This window comes from Cryptomeria japonica, chromosome 1, assembly GCF_030272615.1.
Source record: "Cryptomeria japonica chromosome 1, Sugi_1.0, whole genome shotgun sequence".
NCBI classification, from domain to species: domain Eukaryota; kingdom Viridiplantae; phylum Streptophyta; class Pinopsida; order Cupressales; family Cupressaceae; genus Cryptomeria; species Cryptomeria japonica.
The window spans coordinates 673,671,415-673,695,876 of NC_081405.1; the positions used below are offsets into that span (position 1 = coordinate 673,671,415).

At 36.1% G+C, this 24,462-nt stretch overlaps 1 protein-coding gene across 6 annotated transcripts in view; it reads right to left on the bottom strand.

The window, feature by feature from the left end:
* Nucleotides 1–515: 515 nt before the first annotated feature.
* The window catches only part of LOC131026764 (T-complex protein 1 subunit gamma), a 37,644-nt gene continuing 13,697 nt past the window's right edge, over nucleotides 516–24,462 (bottom strand). For all 6 annotated transcript variants that reach the window (XM_057956712.2, XM_057956710.2, XM_057956709.2 and 3 more), the window contains 11 exons: nucleotides 12,374–12,441; nucleotides 12,154–12,223; nucleotides 8,868–8,936; nucleotides 8,608–8,679; nucleotides 8,215–8,288; nucleotides 3,618–3,895; nucleotides 1,781–2,165; nucleotides 1,542–1,667; nucleotides 1,334–1,438; nucleotides 1,094–1,168; nucleotides 516–1,006 (listed from right to left, as the gene is read on the bottom strand). In XM_057956712.2, the coding sequence (XP_057812695.1) occupies nucleotides 818–1,006; nucleotides 1,094–1,168; nucleotides 1,334–1,438; nucleotides 1,542–1,667; nucleotides 1,781–2,165; nucleotides 3,618–3,895; nucleotides 8,215–8,288; nucleotides 8,608–8,679; nucleotides 8,868–8,936; nucleotides 12,154–12,223; nucleotides 12,374–12,441 (1,511 nt within the window). In that variant the 3' untranslated portion in view covers nucleotides 516–817. The remainder of the gene's footprint in view (nucleotides 1,007–1,093; nucleotides 1,169–1,333; nucleotides 1,439–1,541; nucleotides 1,668–1,780; nucleotides 2,166–3,617; nucleotides 3,896–8,214; nucleotides 8,289–8,607; nucleotides 8,680–8,867; nucleotides 8,937–12,153; nucleotides 12,224–12,373; nucleotides 12,442–24,462) is intronic.

Here is a 24,462-nt window from a genome sequence, read left to right on the forward strand (position 1 = left end):
CCTATTCAACGTCTACTTGAATGCACTCATAGATCTTTAAATGTCTTTCTGGCGGAAAAGGCATGCAATGTAAAAGCATTGAGTTGACTTCGGCTCTGACAATTTCAGCTACTAAGGCATTGAAGTGCGAGGTTTCACGTTTAACTACAATTATAAATCAAAAGGTACCTCCAGATCACTCTTTATCCATTAAGCTTGATATCCCCTGCATTTCTTAATGCACCATTTATTTTCCTATTAGGAAGTTACGGATATAAAGTGTTTGCACTGAAAAATGATAGAATACCTTTATCATATGTTCATCCAGAAATTTCACAAAAGTAGAAGACCATAAAGAACATCAAGCATATGCACAAGCGCATCCATGATCACAACATAGCACAATTTTGATGCGAATTTCAACAATGTGGAAAAAAATGTAGTTCATTTAAATCAATTTTGAAACAAGTCTGTCAAGCTATTATAGCACATCAAATACATCAACAATGTTCATCCAAATGACAATCAAAATCAAATAAGCTGAATCCTCCAAAATAAACTTCTCCACAATTAGATAAGAAAAAAAAAATACATACTTACAGAGTCAAAAACAGGGAGAAAAAACCCCCATAAAACAGGCAGAAATTGATAATACCCCGCAAAATAAAATGAAGTCCTCACTCTCAATTTTAATCATTATAAAATGATGCCTTTCAACAATTAATTATGTTCCCCTATTAGAAAAGGCTATAAAGGCTATTCATAACAAATGTCACCATACCAAGCTCAAGGTTAACCGCTGGTTTTGAACTTCAGTTCATTGTAGCTACATAGCCAATTACTCTGGAATCATCTGTTCACTGTCAACATTTTCACCATCCTCTACTTGGGACTGTGGTTTTGTTGGACCACCTTGAGGTTGTTTCTTCTTTATGCCACTCACAATGTCATCGATCCTCAGAAGCATACAGGCTGCCTCAATAGCTGTTTTAAATGTCTGTGCCTTCACATTATAAGCATCCCATATCTGCAGAATAAAAAAGCATTTCATTTCAAATAATACACTACAAAACATTAAAAAGATTTAAAGGAAGCAGTACTTAAACTTGCATACCCCACGTTCTTTCATATCTGTGATTTCTCCAGTGTTTCCATCAATCCCAATCCACACATTTTCTCCATTGGCATGCTACATATACAAATAAATAAATAAAAGTTGCCCAATCCAATATTATTACAGGCCAACAAGCACCATGAAAATCTATAGAAAATAAGCAAATAAGCTTAGGCAAAAACTAATTAGGTTCAATTAATATACAAAAATGAGCAATGATGATTCAGATAATACAAATACCTTTGCTTGCAATGCTGTCATGGTTCTAACAACATTCACACCACAATTCTGAGTCAAAGTTCGTGGAATTGCCTCGAAAGCTTGTGCCACTGCTTCATAAGGCCACTGTTACACATACAAATAAAGCTGTTGAGATGATAGAAAACAATTTTATCACTTCAAACATAAGATCAAATTCAAAGAATATATTTGATGACCACCAAAATACCTTTTCTACACCCTCTACTGATGAGCTCTTTTGCTTCAATGTAGCCGATACAGTAAGCTCAGCTGCGCCACCACCTGGAACGAGCTTAGGATTCTTTATCATGTTTCGGGCAACACACATTGCATCCTGTGTCACAGAAATGTACTTTAGTTAAGTTTATTGTGCCCAATGTCTCAAATGATTTGGAGTAGGAGAATCATTCATAGAAATGATGAAATCTTAACAATAATAACAATTACCTGAAGATTTCGCTCCACCTCATTTAATAAATCTTTGCTTGCACCTCTTAACAAAACTGTGCAAGCTTTTGGATCCTTGCAGTCAACAATAAAAGAAAAATATTCATCACCAATTTTTTGAACCTCGAACAATCCTGCTCTAGTTCCCACATCACTTTCTTGCAATTCTTCTGGTCTATTTACAACTGTTGCTCCGCAAGCTTTGGCAATTCTATTGTTATCTTGTTTCCTCAACCTTCGAATGGCACTCACTCCTGCTTTGCTCAAATAATGAGCTGCAAGATCACTAAGGCCCTTCTCAGTGATGACTAAATCTGGCTTGAAGCTTAATATTTGGGAACATATCTTATCAATATATTCTTCTTCCATCTTCAGCAGGACACCCCTACAAAATTTTCAAACTAAATGCCTAAGATATCTTGTATAGATTAAAACCAATAAAATGCATAAAAAATTTAATGGTATTAAAAGTAAAAACATATATTTAATGGCATTCGCTTTATTCAGATATTCCTGAAAATTTAGCAAACCCAACAATATTTGAGAAGGGTAAATAATTTAAAATTAATATTCAAATTGCAAAACATAAATATGACAAACAGAATAATAAAACAATGAGATGAAATTTGAAAGACTAAAATGTAGACATGTCATGCTCTCCTCCATGGAAACTCTGAATCAGCAAATTCCAAGGATTTGATCTAGTAAACTGCACCTAATTGCCAAGGAATTTCAGGAAACAACAAAGTAACCTTAAATTCATCCACCACAGAGAAGAGGAAACATTGTTTTCAATATTAACATGGCAACTCTCAAAGGATTTCACCCCTAGGGTAACATCTCCTGTGCAGTCTTAGATATCTAGTACACAGATGCCGCAAGCAGTTATCTACAGTTTGTTTGAAAGGAAATCTACACACCATCTTTAGTCAAATACTGTTGACTACTGCTTTGCATGGTGCACCAATCCTAAACTCGATAAATATGTTCTACAATGCACATTAATTTTATAATATCAGCTAATATGCAGAAGGTTTAGAGGTCAATTTCTCTCTGAGAAATAATTATAAGCAGTATCTGGTGAACTTAGAATGACACTTATTTCTCCCATGATACACTGTAAAAAGCATGTATACTCCTAGGCTAGAGAATAGCATCAAGCATTTCAGAGTCTTTCTTTCTAAAGAGCCTTATGCAGCCTGAAAAGGGAAGGTTCTTACAGTGACATGCTGTGTTATTCTGTTCTTTTTGCACTGTAGCGAACTTCAAAAACATACTGACTATTGGCAGAAATCATAACTAGGTTATACAGTTACCCACAACATTTGAATTCTGACCATCTCTTAAATATAAGCCCCTCCTTAATGACCTCTATTAGAGCAGCAGTACACAAATAAAGTTATTCATTATATAATGTTTGAAAATTTAAACCATACTGCTTTATATTGAACTTGATAAAAACTTATTAGCTCTTTTTGAATCAGACTGAAGAAACTGCAATTGAGACCACAGACTAGACGAGCCTGAATTGGATTCGCATCTGTAACTCCTTTTTAAGTTTCACTTTCAACACACTGGTTTATAAATGGAAATCAAACAATATTAAAAACATATTTTTTGAGCATCATCAGAACAATATTCCACAGAATTAGACAGAGGAAGCTAACCTTGAGATACATAAAGTTCAGGAAATAACTGCTATCTGACAGACGTGACCTAGTCTGACAGACAATACTTGCTAGGAAAAAAAAACATAATGCTAAATTGCTAATAGATGCAAATTGAAAACAACACCAAACTTCAAATAAAGTTACAAGTTTAACAACTGTGCACATACCAGTCCTCTTCTTTAATCAACTCTGCATTTGTCTGGTTTTCTCCCTTTTTGTACTCTAGTGGACAATCCAAAAGAATGATTCTTGGGTTCAAGATTTTTCTCCTCATTTTTCCAGGTGCTAAAACATCCTTGTTAAACATAACACCCTTAAGAACCTTGGAATCTTCCAATTGGCCCCCAGGAACCTTCTCAACTTTAACATATTTCTTTATATCAACTTCGTGCATACCGTTCCCAGTTTCAACACTCACAGTTGTTGTTGCATCAATGGCTAAATCCTGAAAAGCATCCATTTATATCAGAAAGATTCGATGAAAATGGATAGGGAGAGAGAGGGGGAGAGGGAGAGAGAGAGAGAGAGATGCAGTAAAGTTTGATTTCACATATTGCACTCAAATCTTACAATTTATTTAAGAACTGAATAAGATAAGATTGTTGTTGACACTTTATGATATTGAATAAGGTTGGGAAAGAAGTGCAAGAGAACAAGAGTCTACTGTGAAGAATCCAAGTGCATAAACTATAGTACAATAACACTTCAAAGAAAAAAGACCAGAAAAACAAGTGCATTCAGAAGATGGCATGTGTGAAAATCTGTGCTCTATTGTCCCTATCAGTGGAAGGTACATGAAGGATTGTTATGCTAAGGTCACCCTTTCTAGGATGGTTTTGAAATTCAATATATATCTATGCTCCCACAAGTTCCTAGAACAAGGATGCTACGGGATGGCAGGACATGTTTCTGGAACAGATTTTTTTTATCATTTTTAAGGGTAAGGCAGGGGACAGCTATTAAAAAAATTAGAAATTTTTTAAAATATAAAGATATTTTAATTTCAAATGATCATATGATTACATTGACAAAACATTCATCATAGACATTATGAAACCTTTGTGAGCATGGGTAATTGAATAGGAATTATGATGTTCTGTATATTTACATATAAGCATTAGTAATACAGACATACCTAACTGGTGTGTATATTCAAGAGAGGAATTTGAAGCTTTCATTTTTTCATATTTTGTTATCAAACTCATTAACAAAGAGGAATGGTTAAGTAAAAAGATAGCCGGTTATGTTCCAGTTTTTTACCTTAGTTAGGATAATAATAGATGGGATTGTTCTATGAGCTGTCTGTGCAAGGCGTGATTGATACATTTCTGCATTATGAAAATGGCATTTCCTGCCAACTATGACTTAGCTCATATTCAGCAGTATAATGACTGTAGCATGCCAACTTTGTATATCACAGTCCTTGTATACTAACTAAACAAGTTGTCCAAAGTATGAAATAAGAAAATCCTTGATTGAGGCTTTGACTGTGAAGATGCAGAGATGCAGAGATTTGCAATAGGAGATATGTATTTTATGATCATGATTCATCATTGTCTATTACTTGGTCAAACTTATAATTTGATGCCACACACCAATTTCATATTTCTTTGTAAATCCTAGATGAGCATGTCATAAACCAAACAAACACTGAAAGGTTGTAACCTTTTTTTTTCTTGGAAAGTAACTAAAATGTCCCTGGGTATGTTAAGGGACGGCTAGCTGTCCACAGGACAGATGGGGAACATCTGGACTTCCCCTGGCTCTTCCTGAGATGGCTAGTTACCCTCTAACATGTCCTGCAAATTTTTTGGCGTCCTGGGGGCTTTTCTTAAATTATGGGAAAAAAGGGGGTGGGTGGGTACATTCCTTACCCATCCCCATATCCCTGAAACATCCCCTATAGGATACAGGGTCATTTTGGGCAGGGTAAACACCCCTAGGGAGCACTGATATGTATTGCACCTGCATATACATCTGCATCCATGGCAGTAAGAAATAGTTATGTGAAAAAGTGTACATATGCACTGAACCTATCAGAAACAAGAAGTCTACTTTATTAATGTGATCTAGATTATCAATTATTGCCAAATATCTATTGCATCTGTAGCTTGCGTGTGAAGAATCCATAGTCATGAATTGAAGTTTATGTATTTAAGCTTCACTATGAATGAAAATCCATCTTGTAGGGCAATCATGAGTGCCCATGCTCTTTTGGCAAAAAGAAGATGCATTATCAGCACAAAAATAATGTGTGCAGAGAAACTTGTAATTTTTTCAGTCAAACAAAGCGACAAACCTACATATGGATATAAAATTCATTTGAGTTAATCTTTCTGCAACTGGAATGGATCGTTGAATATTGTTAGGAAATCCTTATCCAGCCCAACTTCATATACTGCAATTTCAAGGTCAGCTGAAAATTGCACCTGATCAAAACTCATGCATAGACTCTGATTTTACACACGAAAAAAAGTTTGGTACACTGAAGCTTCATCATAGAGACCATGCTTCTATTGCCTGAATGATTTTACAATTTCCTACCAAGGTAGGGAAGAGATAGAGCTGCCTATTTCCTAATCTATCAAATATCCTACCCTGCGATTTTAGCTGGGCACTGAACTAACTCTCAGGAATTCAGTAGCAGTGAGTTCAGCGGGTTGACTGTATCCTTAAATGTTCAGAATATTTTAGCAACTAACTCAGAGATTTAACAGGAAACAATATCAAGCATAAATTATGGAAATAAACTGCTCTAGTTAGAAAGGCACTTAAACAAAATCTTCAGCTGTCCATTTCAAAATTTTATTCATGTCCAGAAATTTTCATCAGGTGCAATTTTCAGCTGACCTTGAACTGCAGTAGAGATGAATTTCTGCAGCTTGTGATAATCATGGTGGATAAGTTAGCATTTCAATATTGCAAAAAATAATAGAACACAATATTTTAATATTCTATTAAAGATCATAATACCATATTAAGGAGGTTCATCTCCTTATATAGAGATTGGAGAATGAAACCATCCAAACAGATAAACATTACATGACTCACTCAAAGCTATAAAAAAACAAACTGTGCAATTTTATGCATTCACCTCTTTCATACTAGAAGATCCCATATTGAAACTATCACAAGCATTGACCGAAATTGTCACTTTAATTTTTGCAGGTGTTTCATCCATAAACCCAGATAGCCTTAACAAAAGAAGAAATGGACAAATATAACCACTTTGCAGGTCTTGGGTTTGCCACATTTTTTAGTTCCTTTAGTTTGAGACTCTTTTGACCAGGTTTCCCTCAGTAATGCAATTGGGATGTCTAAGGAGACTCTCTTTCTTCATTAAGTCCTGATTCTACTCCTTTAAGCAAAGTAAGCAGATGCTATCTGATAGCTTAAAAACTGGCAAATAAACCAGACTGATTAATCAGCAATTATTCATTATTCATAAAGGAAAATTTGATCTATTTGTACATGGGAATATAATTTAAAAGGGGATCATAATAAGAACACTTAAGCCAGGGTAGTACTGGGGTGAGTGAGCACACGAGAACTTCCAGAGCTTCACCTGATGAGCATCACTTAGACGCAATGAATGCTAAGTGGGACCATTCATGAAAGATGGATTCTTGTAAACCACTACTCATGAAATAGGGATGAATGAAGATTTGAGTCATAACTACATAGTTGAATCCTAGTAACTCCTATCATTATTCCACACTTTTGAAAACACCACTTATACAAAATTTATAAGCTAAGGAGCCCTATTACATGGGCTTGATTATGGAAGGAACTACATTCTTAAGCACAGGCCCGTGTAGTACCATGATGGGTTACCTCTCAGTGAGTACCTGTGCTTCACCCAAATGATCATCACTTAGAAATTGTGCTAAGAGCAGCATAAACGGTTATGATAGCTGATTTTTTTAAATCATTATTCATAAAATCTGGATGATGAAGATTGACTCAAAACTAAGCAGTTGAATCAAAATAGATCATCACCTAATTTGATACAATTGAAAAATACCACGTGTATTAAAACATTCAAGAATACTGAAAACCAGGTTTTGTTTCCTCCTAAACAGAACTGTAAATGTTGGAAAGAGGATGGTTCATGAAAGTTGATAAACTTCGAACAATTCATTGGAAAATCTGTTGGACAATTTGTCTCTCACTCGTGCAGGGCAGGACTTGTATCATTGTCTCTTAATATTATCACAGCAGAGAATTTGATCCATAATCATGTAAGTATCTGTTTAGATATCACCAACTTGGAAATTTAGATTACCGAGTAAATTAAAAGTTCTCAATGTCCCATTTTGTCAAGAAGGCACTTGATTATGCAACATACCAATGTGTAGAAATCATTTAAGGTAAGGGAATTAAAGTCAAGTAGTCTGTGTGAAAATGTGGCCATCTACTCTTTCTAAAAACATGAAAATGGAAAAGAGTACTCAAAAGCTATGTTCCATGGAATTTCCTAACAGAAGAATGGGTGGACGAGTTTCAAGGATGGGGAAACCAAGAGACTAAGTTTGGGGACGGCGTATAGCAAAGAATCTACTACTTAGCGTATAGCTGAAATCGATTTCTCATGCATTACTTCCAGATGAGGATATTCTTCTCTATTCCAACAAATTTAACAAACAATTTTATAAACATATAAGAATATCAAAAACATAGACTGTTACATAGTCCTGGAACAATTTATAGCCCCAAAAGAAGACAATATAATAACCAGAACAGAAGAAAGGAGAGTTTCACTACCGCAATCAGATTTCCAAACTGGCCAGTAAATTTAGTGCCAATACAGCTTCTAACCATTTTCAACAAAGTTGGCCCTACCAATAAGATAAGCGCAAATATCAGTAGAAGTATTAGTACAAGTTTTCTTTTTAAATAAGAAAAGAATAAGTACTCAAAAAACCCATAAAATAGATGAACCATAATACGTTAATGCTCAATAACACATGGAAGTACTAAAAAAAAGTCAAAATCATTTGATCTGAGAAGGCAAAAGTTGAAAAATGTAAACAGTAGTCTTCCCTCGTAGAGATAAGAAGCTTTGTTCTACCCTCTCAAAGACAACTGCAGAACTTGTGGAGTTTCAGAACTTACAGAAAAAAATTTACTTCCAACAAGTCAAGCCAGAAAACTTACGATCATTCACATCAATAGGAATGGCAATCTTGTCAAGAACAGCAATAGCATCCTCTAGAGCTTTACTGTAAGCTGCAGTGAAAGAGACTCAAATTATAAATTAAAAAAATAAAAAAGGAATTACTAACAACTAAAGAATTGCATAAACAGAACTTCAGTTGATCAAGCCAATCTACAGAATTAGAGGCTAATAATTTTATATGAATTTGCATAGAGATTACTTCATTAGACGAAGCCAATATAAAAGAATTGGAGGTCACCTCTGCAAATTACTGTGGGGTGGAATGCCTTCTCAATGAAAGCTTCAGCAACATGCAACATTTCACCAGCTACAAAAAGGATTAGGCACCCCAGATAAATATTCAGCATACTTGATTATTAAAATAGTCCAAATATGTACAAACTACCAACAATCTGACATTCATATTATACAATATCTTCACAGTTTTATCAAAAAGCTTTACCAATTGACTCCGTATACTATTTTCCAGCACCCACAGCTTTCTTGTTATTTTAAGGACACTTATTCTACATCAAAATAAAAATGTGAATATTTCATAGAACAAGGCATTAGAAAGATACGTTTTGCATGCTAAATGTATTCACTAGAGCATATCCAATATTTTGAGCCTTAGAAAAAGTCTTAAAGAAGACAATCAGCAAAGAAGTTACAAGCATCTAAATCCCTAGCAGTAAATATGAATAAATTTTCAATTCCAGCTCTTTATTCTACAAACCTTAATGTGATAATCAAAGGTGGAAATGGTGCAGAAAATGCTCTGTTTTTTAGAGTACCAGATAGTAAAGAATGGTGAGCAGTGGGCAGCAGGACCAGGCACCTGTGCCCCTGTTACACCTTGTAAACAGGACCTTCAGGGTAGTAATCAAGAGGAATCTGAATAAATGTATCAGATGGGCTTTGTATTTCAAAAGAAAAGATTATTCTGGTGGATCTGGAGATTTCAATGCAGAGGTCAAGGAGAATGTTGCAGCTTTGAAGTCTCGGATCAATTAAATATTAAACACTGTACAAGTGAGAATCTGGTCCTTTCCCTAGGTAAAGAAGTCCTCTATGAGGAAGAAAGGTTCTCCATGAAAGGTTTAATCTACGAATTCAATATCGATTTGCCTAATCTTGGTGATTTACATACATGAATTTCAAAATGTTGGTCTGCAAAGATCAAAGACATGATATAGATATATTATAGCACCCAATGTTTTCTTATGCTATTGTGTCAATGTATAGCAGAATCATTCTTTATTTTAAAGAATGTGCCATGGTTCTAGGATAAAAATGTATTATTGGTCAAGCGATGGTCCCCTGTTTTAATCCAATGACAAAATCCATTTCAATTATGCCTATATGGGTTACGCTTCCATATCTCTCTCTATCAATTCTGGGTGAATGCATGTTTCTAAGGTATGGTAAATATGTCAGGTGGATTTTTGGCCATTGATCCACAAACAGATACTTTGAACTTTGATCCACTCAGCATCGTCAAGAATCCAGAAGGAATCAGATATCTTAAAAGGATTACCTAATGAGATATGGCTCAAGGTGGAAGATAGAATTTGGAAGCAGTATAAGACTATGAAACAATTTCATTTTGATGCCAAAGGTTCTTTCAGGTAGGGTATATAGCAACTAAATACAGAACAAAATGAAACAATTTCATTTTGATGCCAAAGGTTCTTTCAGGTAGGGTATATAGCAACTAAATACAGAGCGAAAAACTCAAAACCTCAAAGCAGGTGGACATGGTGGCAAGATGTCCACTTCTTTCACTTGTCAGCAGAACTCTTGGCTCCAATTTCCATTATGGATTTAGAGGGTTCCCTGTCTAATGGGTTTTTGTGTAAATCCAAAAAACAATCAGGTCACAAAGGTAAAGGTACACTGACTTCTTCCTCCAAGGTACTCAAAAATTGTTAAATCTTCTCTTGGTAAGGAAAAACACAGTAAGCATCAAACAGAAAAGGCAAACAATAAATGTGTGGCAAGCAGTAAATTGCAGAGTTTGCAGACTATTACGGGTGTTGCTGACCCAATGCAGGATTCTCCCAAATTAATGAGACCAAAGCTGCCTAGTCATTCCCCCTTTTGGTTTTCCAATGGTGCTTCGCCTTCTGATTTATCTCAGGCCGAGGAATAGGGGATGGGAGTTAATATCCCTGTCTCTTCATTAGAAAGGATAAATTAATATCTTTCTCCTTCGCCTGCTTCTTCAGAGTATGAGGAAGAAGAGGAAAATGAAAGTTGAACAGAAGTTATAAAAAAAGGAAGGCCACTGCAAGGAAACAATCTTTTTGGCATTTGGTTTTGAGGTTGCATAAGAAAAAAGTAAGGCATAGGTATTTACTATTTAGTAAACGACCACTGTGCCTGGATAGATTTGTTATAGGAAGATTTTACTCAGTATTTTAGCTTTCTCATTCTGAAATGTTGTTGGGAAGGGACCCCTGAAATTGAACCTCAATTAAAAAAAATATTGAAAAAGAAAACTACAAGCAACTGGCAACCATACTATTTGATAAATATATCAAATTGTTGCATGGGTTCAATAATATAACAAGTAGCTGTAACTGACATAAGAAAGTCTTTCTTTTTAAGAGATAAAATTTGTCATCAAACATGATTTGACAAAACGTACTCAAGAAAAGTCAAAAACTGCGGACCATGAGAACAAGTTTCTTTCTGTCCCTTCCTCTAAATCCCTAGCAGATAACCACAAAGAGTGATTCATTCCTTCTGTTGAGGTTTAGACTCAACAAAAACATTGCAATTTTTAACTCAAATTCCAATTTGGTGAAAAAATTCTAACATATTTTACAGAGTGAATTTTACGGGAGAAAACCATTGATATGCATTCCATATCAAATCAACTTCAAATACACTTTAAACTAATCAATTTCATTTATCATACACATGTATATAACAAGAAAATAGAAATGTGTAAGTAATGCAATATTGGTGCACTTGTAACTTGAATGCTGTGTGAAAGAAAAGCCGCTTTTATATTCATAAAAATGCTTTTTTTAACACAAAACTGATATAGAAAACACACACACACAGCATAATTGAAATGGAGAAAAACTGTTTGGAGAGTTACTTGGCTGTTTTAAGGCCCAGTACTCCAGGCTCACAGAAACTGCCTCAGATTCTCAGATACAGGTACTTGCATCCAATCAATAATTAACTCTACAACTCAACAGTGACTTGAGTCACCTGTTCTAGTGCCTTAACATTATATTTCTACTTAATGAAACTCATCAACATGCAAAATCAGCAAGAAAAAACAGCTTGCAAATTGATAATTGAATAATTGAAATTCGTTTGAACACCAGTTATTCTGCTGGTGGTTTGAAACTCCTTAGTTCTTATTTAAGGGCAGTCTGTATTCATGTTAAATTCACCACATCATATCCATATAGTTTTGTATAACGCAAAACAGCATGATTTAAAAGAAAATCTACATATCTAAAGGACAAAGGCATGAACAATAAAATATTTTATAGTTTGTGAAGCCAAACAAAAATATGACCTACCTAAGACTATAACAGAGGTGGTTCCATCACCTACTTCCTCATCTTGAGTGCGACTTAGCTCGATCATAGACTGACCAACAAAAAACAGATTATAGGTATGTTAGCTACATGTTCTAAAGTTTACATGAAAAATACAACATTAAAATCCACTGATTTCCAACGTCCAAGAAAGAATGTGACGATAAAACATGTGACTTTAAGATATAATACACTAACAAACCTTGGCAGCTGGATGTGCCACATCCAGCTCTCGCAAAATAGAATTGCCATCATTTGTAACCACAATACCTGTTTGAAACAACAATTGCCAGAGCCATAAGCAAAAGCAATATTTTGAATGATACCAAGGAACTACAAATAGTTTCACGACAAAAACCTAAGATTTAGCAAAGGCACGTGAATCCTGCAGAAAATTTCCATGTCTATGTAAAATTACATCATCAGATATAAGCATTGCTTAAGCTAATAAAGGTCTAAAAATTCAACATTGGAATAAATAGAGTGTAAATTAAGATAATCAAACTTTGAATGACACATCCACATCATTCAATATTGAATAAGTTATAGCTAAGACCTTAGTCACCGCATTCGGCAAATTTCAGTCATGAAGTTCGAAATTCGGCGGATTTCAAAACATTAATAAAAATTCGTTGAAATTCGGCGGATATATTCAGTAGGAGATGTTCACTCGGATTTTCACGATATTGATAACCTCAACTTATCACAAGTTGGAGGCCAGGATGCTCAAATGGATACAAATCAGCCCCATGTGGCTCCAAGTGAGTTGGAGACAAGTGAGTGTAAGGAGGTGCAAGATGGTTCAGCCTTGGCTGATCCAAGGTCTAATTTAGAGAAGGATGTTGTGAATATTGCAAAAAGTAGAGGAACTCTGCTGATCTTTAAGTTACAACAAAAGTCCCTCAAAAAGGGTGTTCCAAAGAAGTCTCCCAAGGGGGGGACACAACAAAGATCAGGAAAAAGTGAAATTAATTGGTGAGACATTAGTGGAATCTAGGTCAATGAAAACCATTGATTCCCATTTCTCTCCTTCTCAAAGATGATTGTTCTTTCATGGAATGTAAGGGATATGAATAGCATCTCTAATCAAAAGGCTATTTGAGAGTTGATTCGGACTCATTCTATTGATATTGTTTCAATCCAATAGACTAAGTTGTCTATGGACCCATACAAAGTTGGTGTTAAGGTGGTGTTGCTTGCTAACGGGACCCACACAAAGTTGTTCCTCTTTGGTGGATCTCTAGTAGATCATCTATTTCTATGGCAGCTTTGAGTTTGGAAGATTAGACGTGTTCCTTGTTTCCAGCTTTTGGGTTGGTGACAGCTAGTCAACCAGTTCAGAGATTTTCGATTGCAGAGATTATGATCATTGACCAATCAAATTCTCTACTAATTTTTTCAGAAACTCAAAAAAGCCCTCTTTCAAATTTCAACTTATGCCCTTCTAGTGCTTATGTCTTAATGATGTTGCAAAGAGAAGCCTACTCATGGCATGACAATGTACTTCTTTGCTAAGGACTCCAGTTTGTCAAATATATGCCGAAAATATGGAATCAGCAATGTTTTGGTAATGTTTTTTTTTTTGGCTAAAACGAATACCCAATCCCATTTGCATGCCATTACTCATCAGAATAAAGATCATGGTTTAACTGACAAAAACTGTAAAATGGAGTTTGCAGCTATGAAGAAGTTGGAGGAATGAGAGTTATGTGAACAAATATTTTCGAAGTAAAAGTCGCAAATTGATTGGCTTCAGGACAGACGGCATGGGAATCTAATTTCCTCACTCAGGTCCTTTGAGGGGACTTCTTGTGAAATTTCAAGAGTGTTTATTCATTTCTATTCCACTCTGCTTGTTGACGACTCTCCCCCTACTAGAGTGTTAGAAAACCTCATTCTAGAGTGTATTCCTTCTATGGTTTCTAATGAGATGAATGATTCCTTGATCAAACCTATTACTGTGGCTGAATTAGAGGAGATTGTGTTTCAGATGAAGAACGGGAAAGCCCCAAGTCTGGTGGACTTCCTATTAAATTTTACCAAGAGTTCAAGGAGATTATCAAGCTTGATCTTTTGGAGGTTGTGCAAAAATCACAAAGAAACAAATAGATGTTAAGAGCCATGAATGCTACATCCCTCACTCTTATCCCAGAAAGAGAAGGAGAAAATTCTTTGGATCTTTATGCCGAGAGGCATCTACAATGACATACAAATATCCGTAAACACAAAATTGATTTTGAATAAATTTGATGTGTAGAAGACGGGCAAATGCATGCATGTTTCAGTTTCTCTATAAGTATTATTTAGTACTCTGAATGCAACATTATTCAGCACATGCAAGATAATTATGTGATATCTCTCAGCATTATTTTACATATATTTTTTTTAGAATATAAGTATACTAGTTTAGACCAATAGCCATGTGCAATGTGGTCTACAAAATTATTACTAAGTTAATAGCAAATCGACTCAAACCATGGCTTAGCAATTTAATTTCTGAGCAAGGTGGCTTTGTTGTTGGTAGACATTCTAGACAAGATTGTTGTTGCAATTGAAGCTATTCATTCCATGGAGACCTCCAAAGAGAAGGCAATGATCATCAAGTTAGACATGGCCAAAGCTTATGACCATGTTAAATGGACTTTCATGCATAAGGTTCTAGGTGCTTTTGGGCTTGGCAATGACTGGATTAAGTGGGTCATGAATTGTGTCACCTGTTCTTTCTCAGTTCTTATTAATAGCGAGCCTTCTGAGCTCTTTGAAGCTTCTAGGGGTCTTCAACAAGGTGACCCCTCTCAGTCTATTTGTTTATCTTAATGGCTGAAGACATTGGGGAGATTTATCAAGTCTTGTGTGAGGCAAGCAAGATTTGATCCAAGGCTAGAGTTGGGGTAACAACTTGCCTCCCCACTCTCATTTACAGCTTGTTGATGGCACAGCTTTGATGGGCTTAACAAGAGTCGATGAGGTTGTTAAGTTAAGAAAGGCTATAGATATTTACTTGGTGGTATCGAGGAAAAGGAATTAATGAGGACGTCTTCCATCTTTTTATTTAATACTCCTAAACTTCAAACCAATATTGCTTAGATTCTCAGATTCTAAATTGGCTCCCCTCCTTTTGTTTATCTTGGTATTCCTCTTGTTGTGGGCTCTTTGCCTATAAGATTCAAGTAAGATGTTTCAGATATTTTTGCAAGAGACTTAGCCATTGGACCTATAGGTGACTTTCAACTACAAGGAGAGTAATACTTTTGAAATCGGTCGTTCAGGCTCTCCCCATATGCAAATGTTTTGTGCGGATGGCTCCTTCAAGCTACATTAAAGAGTTTGATGCTCTCTCTAGACATTTCTTATGGGCTGGTAATCTACTTTCAAAGAAGTGGAGTTTGTTTGTAGGTTGAAACAAGAAGGTGGCCTTGGTTTTCGATAGGCAAGTCTTAGTGGTCAAGTTTTGGCAACCAAGCTTTATTGGAGGTAGTGCACTAATCAAGATCAAGACTAGGCTAGGATCATTACTTCTAAGTATTTGAGAGGGATATAGAGTTGATGTTCCTCAGCCTTTTGGGCAAAGATTCTATGATTTGGGGCACTCTTAAGGGGTGCCAAGTTAATCAAACGGGGTTTATTTTGGATTTGTAATAGAGGCTCTAAGGCTATATTATAGTTTGTTTCTTGGGATGGGTACCCACCTATCATGTCCATACACCCACCCTCTCCATATAACAATCTTCTTGAAGCTAGTTGGTGTAGAGTGGACAAGTTCAAAACTACATAGGATTTGAGCCAAGTGAGAGTGTTTAGATGGAAAGAACCTCATGAGTGGTTGCCCAGGGGCTCAGAGGAGGCTCATCAAGATCTTGCTAATATTTTGGTAGGCAAAGTTTGCAATTCTTTAGTGGGGAGAGATGTTTTTGCCTACGGCCCAAATCCGAAGGGCAAATTTCTGCTTGCCTCAGATTATCAAAAATCAAACAAGCAGATTCATGGGAGAACTGTTGTTCCTTGGTGGAAACAAGTTCACTTGGCCTAAATGGAATTTTTCATGTGATTGACAGTGCAGAATAGATGCCTCATTTGGGAGAACTTATGAAAGACAGGATTTCAAGGTTCTACTATATATGTTTTAAGGAGATTTGGCACTTTTGCAAAGGAGGGCAGGGGGGAATGAGGGGGCGAGTTGGAATAAAACTTGTAGTCGTGACTCTTCTTTGGTTGAATTCTAGGGTCATCTACGGAGTCCCCTAGCTAAGACTTCTTTTCTTCATATTGCTTGGTGTATCGAGCCCACTTTTATTATTTGGCAAATATGATTTGAAATAAATCCTAGGATTTTCCAAGATAAAATGTTGGTTCATCAACTCTAGCTAAGCATCATTAGAGTTCTTCAAGAGACCTTATTGACAAAATGTGATTTATTTGTTCCTGTGGATCTAGAGGATTTCGATGTGGTTCACAAATTGGGCCTAGTTGACCATGCCAAGGGATTCTCCTTGCCTAGACCAGGTTGGCATGCCAAAAGGAAGATCCATCGAGATGGTTGTTGGTTACCTCCTCACGATGTGTTGAAAATTAATACTAATGAGTCTTCCAAAGGAAATCCAGGGCATGCTAGGATTAGCAATATTGGTAGAGACAATTCAGGAGTTGTCTTGTTCTTTTCTATGTATAAAGGGCATCAAACTAATGACATTATGGAAGATTTGGCTATTCCTTTTACTTTGGAAAAGGGTTGTGCCCTTGGATGGAGAAAATTTATTTGTGAATCCAATTCATAGGTAGTGATCAATATGTTCAATACGTGGCAATGGAATGAATTGGCAATTGGCCTCGATAGTCAATCAGATTCATAGTCTGTATAATTTTTTGGACTCCGTTACATTTTGTCACATTCCTCAAGAGTCGAACTGGGTGGCAAATTGCTTGGCAAAATGGGCTTCTAAACAAATGGGGATGTAAAGAGTCGTGGACACTTGTCCATGGAGTGTTCTCAGATGTTAGAAGACTTCGTTATGGAGGACATGAGAGGTTCTTTGGGGACCTTAGGAGGTCTTTGACTAAGTGGTTGTTTTCTTTCCCGGATTGTGGTCCATCATTGTGCTTGTTGGTTTCTTCAGCTATGTACTGATTGCTTCTGATTAATAAATTTTTCGCCTTTTTCGAAAAAAAAAACTTATATGCATAAATAATTACATAGAATAAGGTTAAGGTTTTGACTATCTCGAATCTCTCTAACTATAAACTTAATGGTTTGTTGTTTCCTCATTACATATTAATGCTTCAACATCACCAATTTATCCTTGCCCCACAAATTTCTCTCAATTTTCTAGACCAAAAATTTAAATTTAAAAATGTCAACAACGAATATAACTACACTGTCATTTGAATCACTAGCTTTCTATCAAACATTATAATTCACACAAAAAAAAATTCACAACTGTGTCTTTGAGTATTCCAACTTGACGAGCTCTCATGCTTCAAAAAATGACAACATGTTGGTTAAAGAGGATAATTATGGTATTTGTCTTCATATTGCCAAACACTTCCTTCTACTCTAATACCAAGCTATTTTTGGAAAATATTAGATAAAAGTTACTAGACTTCATAGTCATCTCCTTCAATCGGTATCAAAGTGAGGATCCAATATAAACAACTGCTTGATTTGATCCAAGCTCAATCTGACTAACTGTGATGATAGAGAACCAACTCTTAGTTAATGATAATTGTTAGTTTAAAGATGAAAGAATTAATATTAACAAGTTACCAATTCACTTTGAGAATCCCCCGAATCTAGGTCCAATTCATTCACAGTTTGGGTTTGCAGTCAAGTCTCCTGTGGGAGAGGGTTGGGTGCATACTTTGGGCCCCAAATTCCACCAGGTATGCTCATGGACGTATTCAAGCAAATCCAAGGTCCAAATGTCGTGCACAAAGAAAACCCTTTGCAAACATAGCCTCTTTTTTTCTTTCGCTTTTTCTTCACACACCAATTTTTGTTTCATTCATCACATTTCACAAATAGAATAAATAAAACACCCCTGCACCTTCCTGCTATACAGTCAGAAGAAGAAGAAAGTACAAATGCGAGAGTAACTGATCTATGATGATACTTCATCTCTTCTCACCCATAACATTATTTAAGCCCTTGGAGACATCCTTCTACCTTGCCCTTGCAAAGGTTCTCCTAGCCTGATCTTAAATAGCAAATGACTTGAACAAATAGTGCCACTCAGTTAGGAATGTGAAAAGAATGTGGTAGGAATGCCATCATTACCTAACTTCTTCCCCTATTTAGTTCTCCACACAATTTTGACCAACGAGTATATGCCTGGAAATTATGACATTTTGATGGTTGTGTTATTCTTGTTAGCGCAATTGCTGTTTTAAGTTTGTATGCTGCTCTTTCACTTATATTTTTTTAGTTATGGGGATTTCTACAACCATTTGGAGTTTTCAAATTTTATTATTTTTACAATAAGTCTTGAAGTATTACCTACTGCTTTTCTCTGTAAAAGGCAATAAATACTTGCTTCACATTAATAAAAACAACACATGCTTTAGTTTTTAGACCTTTTAAAGGTCCATGCAATCATATTGTGGGTTTCATTTTTTTTGCTTTTGGGGTTCCATTTACACCTTTAAATACTGAGGAGAATACAATATGCAATGTCCCCTTTCTACTCCATACTCTGAGTTACTTTCAACGTTATTAATTTTGGCAGTCAAACGAAACTGCAAAACTACCAGTTAGTAAAGTGATATAATGGTAAAAGGAAGCTAGCTGAGTGACTATTCTAGCAAGGTACTGTTGGTGTACGTTTTATCATATACCGAACATTTAGAATAAAATATACAAGGATACTTTATCCTCTCCTAAACAAAATCAATACTGGTGCCAAGATTGCGAGAAAGACCACAAGGCAACTCCAACGTCTATATGTGCAAGCAAGCGACTTTATGTGGATAGCTTCTTGGGTGCTGAAATAAAAGGGGGACTTACGCTTAACAACTAGTATCATTCACCAGGTAGACTTAGGCGAATTTATCAATAAATGCTCTTTGTTTTTTTTGTTTTTTTTTCTGATTTGGGATTTCAAAAAAGATAAAAAGGGATAAGGGTTTAGGAATTCTATGCTACTTCTAAACTATTCCTATGAACTCAAGAAGCAGTAAAGACTGGGTGAAACTAATAACGACACTTTGTTTCACCACACTTGGACAACTACGCAAAGCGGGTGCAATCTTCTAGGGTTGTGCTTAAGATTTTCACACTTATGAATAATACCAACAATTGAACAATATTACTCAAAGTAGAAGTTAAGCATCCACATCAAAGGCTCAAGCTAACTTTACACATTGAATGAAAATTATCCATCCAACAAAAGTATGAGCAAAATTTCACCAATCTAAACTATCAATCCTTCATTCATCTAACAACTTCAAAACATATTACTTATGGCATATCTATTCTAAGTGTTGAAAAAAATATGCAACCATGCAACCACTTGATAACAAATAAAACTTCAAAACAATACTGATAATGAACTTTTTATTATCCAAGTAGCTCTACGCAACAATTTCATAAATCTTTCGACACTGAAATGAAATGAGAGAAAGAGTCTATATAGAGTTTCTGAAAAACAAATGAAAGGCTGAGATCAATTTAAGATCAACGGTCGAGATTAAGACAACCTAACCCTAATTAGAGTTTCCCAAAATAAAATGTGATGCAGGAGCATCCCCGATTCATAGCGATCTTGCATCAACCAAAAACATTTTCCTTTTTGTTTTGCTTTCTATTTGCAATTTCAGTTTTCCTTTCTATGTGTCCCGGTTTTGGCTCGACAGATCCTGTGGAGTTGGATTCTACTTGAATACTTGATCATCTTTCTTTCTTTCAGACCACATCGCTTTTGGATCATTTTCCGACAAGATATCGCTACTAGTTTCCATGACAGTTTCCTGTTACCAGTTGTTCCTTTGTTACTGATTGCCTGGACCAATTTTGGTGATCTACCGGAATCCCTTTCGAAGCTTGCGAAGCCTTGGGCATTGATTCGGGCGTTGATTCTGATGTTCCTTTTCCGACCTTTTCCCACGATCTACGTTTGATCCTTTGGATTTTTTGGAGGAATCTCTTGGTGGAGGCTGACCTTGTTATTTTACACGTTAGGTCTTGTTCTTCGGGTTTTGATCCCTTTCGGGCCAACTGGATCCTTTGGATCGATATATATAATTGTAATTGTGCATTAGAATGGAGTCAATCAAAGAATCAAGTAGCTAGACTATGCGTAGAAGATAGATCTTAAGATTCAAGGTCTCGGTTGTGACCTATTCTACCAAGCTTGTGAGTCGATATGTTGTAACCCGGTTGTTACCAATTGGATGTAATCAAATTTCATGCAATAAAATAATCTATTCTACATTGCCTCCATCATATCTTTGTGTTTTTGTTGTGTTTACTCTTGCTGACCAGTCTGAATTGATCTCTTTGAGGTCCCTCCTCACCGGTGACTGCTTCAAAATGAATATCCAATGCAAGTGAAACAAGTGGCAAGAGTTGCTATTTTTTAGGATTGTACCCCCTTCTTTTATTGAGAAGCAGAAAATTCAATGAACTTGGACACAATCTGAACAACCTCTTCTATCGTGATACGTGGCAACACGCTGACTCTGAATTCTAATCCTTCCAAATCATCAGCACATACAGCAAAAGTGATTTCCCAATCCAATTCCTGTTTTTTGGAAGCATCTCTAATTCAGTGGAGAAGATTTTCTATGTCTTGGCTTTTAGATTTTCTGACCCCAAATCCTTTTCTCGAATAGTTTCTTTTTCAAGTACCTTTGCAGCTACAAGGTAAACCTTGTCTTGAACTCCTATTATAAGCTCTTCTGCTTCACTTTCTCCAAGACTTCATTGCGTGGAACCAATGTCCAGTGCCAACCGCTGAAATCATATGCCGCTCCTGCTTCAATTATATTGCCATCAACTAACTCTTGCTTTGACATTCCTTTCAACACTCTAAGGAAAGGAATGATTCTGAAGATCAGCCCATGCTTCTACCATGCTTGCAATCTTGGAGAGTAGAAAGGAAGTTTGTCCATATGTCAATGCTAACCTTTTTGCAAATGTGGCTGCCTCTTTACCTACGCTTTCCATCCATGCCTTAGTCTCTTTGGTTGTCACTGCTTCTTCCTCAGAACTTCTAACTGTTTCCCATGAATTCAAAAGTGGAGGAGTATCTGGATTTGCCTAATCAAGTGGCTTAGTCAAATGTTGAATATAATCCCTTAAGCGCTCAGCTTCTCTCTTATACTTGTTCTTCTTTCCCACTTCGTTATCCAGTCTTGCCTTCATGGAAGCCACTGAATTGTCCAAATCTTCATCTACCTGCTTCTTGGTAGTTGGTCCCAAATTGAATGTAATGATTTCGTATTCATGAGAAGCAATATCTCATTTTGCCTTATCTACTTTTGGTACGGCAATCTATATTGTCATGCATCCTATTTCATCTCTTTGGATGGTGGAAGACCTTTTGGCTAGCTTCTTTACTGCAGTTTGCTCTAACCTGGCTAAGAAATCAGCCATGTCATCTTCTTCTTGTTCTTCTACTACTTGTGTGTTTATTGTCAACCTTTCCTTCAGGCAATTAGGAACAGTGGGCTGCTCAATGCCTTCCATTTCATGATTGTCCCTTTCACACATGATATCCCGAAGGGCGGAAATCATTCCTTCTTGAAATTCACCTTCCTCAACATCCATTTCATTGTTCGACTCCATTACTTCTGTGTCGATAAGAGACAGAGGCTGCTCATCCTCTTGATGAATTAATTCTATGTTTTCTTCATGAACTACAGAAAGAATCTTTATCTCAACCAATGATTCATCAACAATTAATATATAGTTCTCATTCTTAGATGTGGCAGAACGAGATGGTTCTATCCTTTGCTTCTTCTTTACAGGTCCTTCATTCACAACTGCCTTCCCCTTCTTTTTAGCACCTTCAATTCATCTGGCACTTTAAGTTGCTTCCTCATTTGAAGAATATCCTTCTACTTCACCCATCAGGTCATAACTCAAGATTATATTTGCCCGTCTTAATTTATGACACTGTTGATCAACCCACCACCTAGAATATTTCATAACTGGCCGCATCAAGGTGGTCAAGCCTGCATGCTCTGGCTTTGACCATTTGATAGGAGAAAGAGGTGCATGCTCACCAAATCCAGGCTGAATATAGTCTGCATTATCTTCTAGCTGATCAGGCACAAGAAAAGGCTCAGTCGTTCTGATCAAGCTTACTGGCAGTCTGGAACATAATCTTTTCCTGATGTCAAACTCATCTGTAGCATTTGCCCAAAAATATTCTATATCCACTCTATGTTTGAATCTTTCTCCATTCACGAATCTAATATTGCTGAGAGGATCAAAATTAGCTATGGATCGGTAGAAGGTAAAGGGATACCACTACATTTCTTGCCTAGCACTTTCTGCTACTTGTGTTGTTGGACAAAACTCCTCCATATTTCCAATAAAGAATGAAAAGGTAATTGATGCCTTTTGTCTTATTCTTTTGAAGCTTTGATATGTTTCATGTTGCATGAGAACTTCAAGTAGAACCATCCTGTTGGTTGGGTAGATTAGAAGTCGATAAGGACAACCGTCAAAACCTTGGGCTCTTATGTATGTAAATTTTGGAAACTGGATAAACCAAGATCCAGACTTGCTAATTAAACTTTTGGCTTCAAGAGATAACCTTGTAATGTTCTTGATGTACATTAAGAAAGCATCATCTGCTTGATAGCTCTTCTCCTTAAGCTGCAACTACGGGTAACAAGCATAAGATCTAAATTCACCTTCACCATTACCAACCACGCCTCTACAAATCAGTCCGGAAAATCTATAAGTACTAGCCAACAAGTAGATAATGTAGGAGCTCATGTAGAATGACTTTGTCCTCTCCAAATTTATCAATTGTTCATGAAGGTTGTTTCTGATTATGCGAAACCAATTGAACATCCTAACTCCCGAAGTAATTTCATCTATGAAGTAATACATCCATGTCTCAAATGGTGCACCCTTAGGGCTGTCCATTACTCTATTCAGCAATAAGATAATGTCACCATATTCTTCCTTGAAGTATGGCGTAGCAGGACCTTTAGCACTTTTCCTTGGGGTTTTTTCTATTCCAACCATGATTTGTTAACATTTGCCACATAGAGTTCAAAGTAGGCATCATAAATCTTTTGGGTATCTTCTTTGGTTTTGTAGGAAGTTTTATTGTAGTTAGGAATTCCAAATGTTTCTTGAATGGACAACTCTGAAAGATTGGCTAAAACCCTCCCATCAGGTGCAATGATCTCTCTTGACTGTGCATTGTAGTGTTCAGCACACTCGACCATCAGCTCAACACATTGTTTAGCCAGAGGAAATCCAGCTACTTAGATGATGCCATTTCTCATCATCCGGTAGGCAATGGGTGTCGACAGGAATCCATCAAGACCATACATTCTCTTTTTGAATTCTTCTAAATCCACATGTCCAAGGTCAGTGTCTGTGATATTCTTCCATTTAGATTTGATCTTGGATTCCGCTTGTACTCCTTTACTGGCAAACTTCATTGGTGTTTTTCTGGAAGGTGCTCCTTTGGTGGTCATCAACCTGCAAAACACATGAAAACATAATATTACTTACAAGATTTTAAGTCTGATTTTATACCCTTTTATCTGAAAATTTCACTTTCAGCCTGTTTAAAGATTAAATTTCTGCGAAAAAGCAGACTGAAATTGAAGGGTTTGGCCAAGAAATTGATAAAATTGATAGAAATGAGACAGAATAATAGAAAAGCTCATTCAATTTCAGATTTTGTGTCTTAGAAATTGATCTTTGTGACTGAAATTCACCTTCAATTCTGAAATTTTGTCTTAAAATCAGAAAAAAAACACTTAATTTCTCGACTTCCAACACTTTAGAAGAATTTTACTTCTTCAAAATTTCTCTTCAAGATATCAATTTTCACAAAAATTTGAGAGAAAACTCCTTTTCAATTGCTCTCCAAATTCTCAACCTGAATAGTGAATTTTGAAAGTGACTGGTTGAAAATATATAGAGTTTTAAGGTTTTAAAACTTGGAAGCTTCTTCTTTGTGTTTTTTTGTTTTTTTCTAATTGTTTATTATTTTTTTGTATTTCAATGTTTTAAATCTTTCCAAAATGTAAAGTTTTATTTCTCTCTCAAATTCATCCTTAACTAAGAAATCTTCTAGTACTTTCTTTTTAAATTGAATTTTTTTG